Source organism: Nannospalax galili, unplaced genomic scaffold (assembly GCF_000622305.1).
Source record: "Nannospalax galili isolate Female #2095 unplaced genomic scaffold, S.galili_v1.0 scaffold50, whole genome shotgun sequence".
NCBI classification, from domain to species: Eukaryota; Metazoa; Chordata; class Mammalia; order Rodentia; family Spalacidae; genus Nannospalax; species Nannospalax galili.
Window position 1 is genome coordinate 922659 of NW_008328749.1, and position 5950 is coordinate 928608.

Here is a 5950-nt window from a genome sequence, read left to right on the forward strand (position 1 = left end):
CTAAACACCCCAAAGGAAAGCATAACCAAAGATTAAAGGGGACAATATAATTTCTTAAAAGTCCATATACATAGCTAAAGGCTACATAAAAAGCAACAATGCCAGACAGGTGATACCTTCTTTTGAGTTGTTGGCTAGGGTGGCCAAAGGGGATTCCCAGATAGTAACTCAGCAGAGAACTGGGAAAATGAACAGCAGATCCCAATCTTATTTAGAGGAATATTGACAACTGATTAGTGCTAGAAGAGGAAGAGCTGACCCTCCTAAAACAAATACCTTTAGATAAGCTGACTAGATTCACCAGAAGTGCAAGTAATGGGGAATGGCTGGGGGTGCCAACAACACAGCAGACAGTAGCATGGATATCAGAATATAAGGGTTCCAGTGGGGGTAGGGAGGCTATGGGATGGTGCCATCTGGGAAGTGGGTGTATAGTTGAATAAGATGGTTTGGGATGTTCTGTGTGATACACACACACACACAAAAAAAATCAAATTTTTAAAAATGTATTGTATTTGAGGAGAAAGCATGGAAATTTATATCATGCTAATTAGTAAAGGTGATAAACATTACCATTGAAATCTGCCCAATGACTTTTTAGACATACACAGGCGCCAAGGATCCAAGTGCAACTGATTATGACTAGTAATAATCAGATACATAAAGATTAGAGATGCATGCGCTAATATCTCAGTGTTAGTAGCAAAAACAATGAGTCTTTCTGTAAGAAACGTATCTTAAAATGAAATGGAGATCTTTTTTAAAGATTAAAAGCTCATTCACTTTTATGTCTTACAGGGCTTATACAGAATTCAATATTGTTTAACTGTATTAATTCAACAGCGAACCTAAAAATTTTATAGCAACTTTTGAAAGAGCTGTATCTTTGCTCTGGAAACTGTTATTGAGCATATTAAAGTTGTAAGGATATGCTTCTTCTAAAAACAAAAAATAAAAAATATTTAAAAAATGTAGGAAACAGCATATTTTAAAATGAAATGGAGATCTTCTTTAAAGGGTAAAAACTCATTCAGTTTTGTATCTTACAGGGTTTATAGTGAGCTCAATATTGTATAACTTTATTAATTCAACATGAACCTAAAACTTTACAGCCACTTTTGAAGGAGATGTATTCTTACTCTGGAGTGTGTTACTAAGTATGTTAAAGCTTAATGAAATGCTTCCCCTAATCATGTGGTTATTAAATTTTTTAAAAATTTTAAAAAAATAGTCATTCTTCAAAGCATAAAAATTTCCTCCTTAATAATTAGCAGACGTAAAAAACATTACCACTGAAATCTACCTGATGACTTTATATCCATGCTCAGATGCCAAGGAGCTATGCCTAGAAGCTCAGAAAGTAACCAACAGTGACTAGTAATAATCAGATATTTAGAGATTAGAAATGCATGTGCGAACATCCAATGTCAATTGCATTGAAAAAGAATTTTTCTGTATGAAACTGTGTATTTTAATAATGAAATGAAGATCTTTTTTAAAGGTTAAAACCTCATTTAATTTTATGTCTTATAGGGTTTATACTGAGTATAATATTGTATAACTGTAATATATCAAATGTAAACCTAAAAATTTACAGCCAGTTTTGACAGAGATCCATCTTAGCTCTGGAAATTGTTCTTGAATATGTCAATGCTGTTGTAATGAAATGCTTCTTCTAATTATATGGTTATTAAATAAATAATTTAAAAAAAAAAAAAAAAGAACAGGGATGGGCCTACAGACTAAACCTGCCCCATCTTGGCTTTCTAGTTTGCTGAGGAAACAGAATGCCTCTTTCTCTACTGTTATTAGTTTCTAAGTGAGGGACTGGAGAGATGGCTTAACAGTTAAAAGCACTAGCTGCTCTTGCAGAGAACCTGGGTTCAGGTCACAGCACCCACAAGGAGGCTAACAATGGTCCTAACTCCCAATTCCAGGGAATCCAACACCTTCTTCTAATCTCCATGGGCATTGAATGACACAGGTACACTTACATATACACAGGCAATATACTCATAAAATAAACAAATAAAATATTAAGTTTCTAGGTGAGGAACTCGGGCATTGGTTTTAAATGGTCTTTACTACATACTTCTGTAAAGATTTCTGATGTTAAAGTTTCAATAGTGCAAACAAAATTTTACTGGTTCTCACCTCTGGAGTAGCTCGAAGATAAATGATTCCATCCAATTCAAGGCTTTGGCCAAATTGGCTATTCATCCAGTCATGCCAGTCTTGATATATTGTCCACTCTGTTTCATTCATGCAGTCAGATTCATACAAATTAGATGCAAAAATATACCTGAAAGAGATCTTCATCAACATACACATCATTTCAAACACAGACAGATAGACACACAAAACAGGAAAGAGAAAAGGGATATAAAACATGCTCCTATATCTTGTGGCAGATACTGCCTTGGGAAGCACATGCACAAAGGCCTCTCCAAGTAGAGGAAATGTGTTCTGTCAGCAGCTCTCAAAATGTTCGTTATAGACCCTGCCAGTCTCTAAGCACCTTACAGTTCTGTGAGAAGCCAGACTGCATCATTTACTATTATATTCCAACAAAAAGAACACACCATAACAGATTAAATATATAAGCATGAATGAAAACCCATGTTTCAAAATCAGATATTAAAGAGATGTACAAAAAATGAGATCTCTTTTCATTATTTTTTGTTTTAAAACTAGTTTTCTATCAGAAGGCTGCTATCTATGTTATGTGAAATACGTTTACTATTGATAATTACATTTCTATAAATCTCAATCCTAATTTCTAATAACATAAGTATCAACATGACACAAAACTTTTGGGACTCCTCAACAATTAATGGAAAAAGGGTCCTGAGATCCAAAACTTTTCAGTCTCTATTCTGAGATAACCTTGGAGGACAAAAGAATCTTTGTATAAGCAGGGTCATTTTAAGGTACCCTTAGATTTTTTTTTTTATTTTAGCTCCTTGCTCTAGGTGAGAGTCTAGGCTATAAATACAGATTTAGCCAGAAAAGATAAAAATCTTAAAAGGTTTGGAATGAAAGGGGGAAAAAAAAGTCTGAAAATTTGAGTTAAATGGCCATCTTATTCTCCACAGACTCTATAAAAGTCAAAGATTACAAATAGTAGAACTTCCTAAAGTAATTAATACCTAATTAAGCCAGGCGGTGTGGCGCACGCCTTTAATCCCAGCACTTGGGAGGCAGGGGCAGGTGGATCTCTGTGAGTTCAAAGCCAGGTTGGTCTACATAGACAGCTGGGGCTACAGGGAGACCCTGTCTCAAAAAGACCAAAAAAAAAAAAGAATACGTAATATCTAATTGGTAAAGGTATTAAACATCATTTTCTATCTAAAACCATCAACTCAGCCTCTAATTCAATCACTAGGAAACGAAAAAGGAAAAGGAAAAAAAAGTCACACCCAGTTATAAACCATAACTCCAAAGAGCCAAATATAAGCTGTTTGCATACCTGTCACTATAAACAGACCGTTCAAAAAACACCACAGGTTTCTCTGCATCTTTGAGCTTGCCATTGAGGGAGGCAAGCTGAGCTCGGATCCGACTGAGACAGGCATATGATTGGAAGGTGAATGACCATCGCTCAGGCTTCTCATACATCATCTGAAGAACATTCCCACCACTTTTCTGAGATGTTGTCAGTTCCTGTTGGCAAGAAGAAAAAAAAAGCAAATGTGGGCTGGAGAGATGGCTCAGTGGTTAAAAGCACTGACTGCTCTTGCAGAGGACCCTGGTTCGATCTCCAGCACCTACATGGCAGCTGTGAACTGTGCTTAACTCCAGTTCCAGGGGAATCTGAAGCCCTCTTCTGACTTCCCCAGCATTGCACAACAGGGATGCACTTACTTAAATGCAGACGGTACACTCATACACATAAAATAAATAAATAAATAAAATATATTTTTTTAAAAAAGCAAATGTAATGGACAATGCAGTTATTTTAACTTTTAAGAGGTTCAAAAACAGAAATTACATAAATAAATGCATCATTAGCAAAATCAAGACATTTAAATTCCCTCCCCTTACTCTTTGCCAATAAATTTCTTAACTGAAGCTTAAAAGAACCTTTAGATCTTTCTCACAAGTGATGAACAATCTGTAGAAGAAATTACCCAAAAGAGGACTATTTGATTATCTGTCAATATTAAAAAGCTAAATAAGGGCTGGAGAGATGGCTTAGTGGTTAAGAGCACTGGCTGTTCTTACAGAAGACCCAGGTTTGAATCCCAACATCTACATGGTGGCTAATAACCATCTGTAGCTTCAGATCCAGGGGATTCAATGCCCTTTTCTGTCCTCTGCAGGCAGTGGATGACACAGGTGCACTTATACACATGTAGGCATAACACTCATACACATAAAATAAAAATAAATCAAAAATAATTTTAATAGCTAAATAAAATATTTGGATTTATATCATCTTTTTTAAAAGAGAAAAAAATAACAATATTGTACTTATATTTCCTCCTCACAAAAATCAGCTACCGGGTCGGTAAGATGGCATGGGGTAAAAAGCTGGTCACTCAAGTCTGATGACCCAAGTTGGATCCATGGAACCCACATAAAGATGAAAAGAAAGAACTAACTTTACAAAGTTGTTCTCTGATCTCCACATACACTGTGGCATACACGCACACATATACATCATTTATCATACATTAATGATAAATTTTAAAGTAGCACTTAAACACCTACAGCAAAGTCACATATGCCTGTCCAGTAGGCCACATCCTCTCAGGTTATAAGCTACCATCATTCCCTGATTTTCAAACAGATCTAATTTATAGGGACTCCTCCACTTACAATGACACTTCTGTGACCATGTGGCTGGTTTTGAGCTATTTGGAGTTCACTCCTGCTATCCAGCACCACATGAGGGGATCATATCACATTTCACTAGTCTGGGAAAAGATCAAAATCAAAAATCAAAATATACTGCCTACTGAATGTGCATGTTTTCACAGTATCATCAAGTTTTAAAAAAAAATCATAAACTGAACCATCATAAGTTGGGTTAAATAGGAGTAGGTAAATTTATTTAGCTGCCTGAACCCTTTAAACATGAGTTTGTAACTCCAATCTTGTAATATGACAGTAGAGAATCACCCCCAAAATTCGCAATTCAATAATCACATTGTTAGAATGAGTATTTTCAGCGTCGAGAAAAAAATGTAAATATAAAAACTGGGTAATCCATCAGGTGTGGTGGTGCATGGCTTTAATCCTAGCATTTGGGAGGCAGAAGGTGGCGCATCTCTCTGAGATAGAGGCCAGCCTGGTCCACACAGAGTTTCAGGACAGCTGGGGCTAAGGGAGACCCTGTCTCAAAACAAGAAAAAAATTATGACAAAAATTCTTCAATCTTAAATCAGAATTGCAAATAGCATCTAGAACTCATGAGTTATTTTTCTTTCTATAAAATACAGTTTCCATGCTGGAGAGATGGCTCAGCAGTTAAGAACACTGGCAGCTTTTACAAAAGACCCAGGATTGGTTCCCAGTACTCACATGGCAGCTAACAACTACCTGTAACTCCAGTTCCAGGGGATCTGATGCTCTCTGCTAGCCTCTGTGGAAATTAGACACATGCGTGTAGGCAAAACACTCATACACATAAAATAAAACAAAAATAAAAATTAAAAAAAAAACTGATTCCTAGCTCAGTCTACCAAAAAGCCTATGAACAATGGGAACCCTGTGGGAATCAGCACAAATGCCATCTAGATTATGACCTCAAAATAACTCCCCCCCACTCACAGGTATTCTGTATCAGAGTCCAAGACTAGAAGAGGAAATGTACAAGATGAACCTCACATACACTGTTCCAATAAACAAAGAAACTCCAGGACTACTGGCATTGGCATTGGCATTGGCTGAAAAGCAGATGAGCCAACATGAAGGTCTTCTGAGTGTCAAAAACTGTTTAATTTAA

General features: G+C 36.3%; 1 protein-coding gene across 1 annotated transcript in view; it reads right to left on the bottom strand.

The window, feature by feature from the left end:
- Dck (deoxycytidine kinase) overlaps positions 1–5950 on the bottom strand; it is a 36110-nt gene that overhangs the window by 16746 nt on the left and 13414 nt on the right. Inside the window, exons 3-4 of the mRNA XM_008829295.2 lie at positions 3470–3663; positions 2155–2302 (exon numbers count right to left, since the gene is read on the bottom strand). Coding sequence (XP_008827517.1) covers positions 2155–2302; positions 3470–3663 — 342 coding nt within the window. The remainder of the gene's footprint in view (positions 1–2154; positions 2303–3469; positions 3664–5950) is intronic.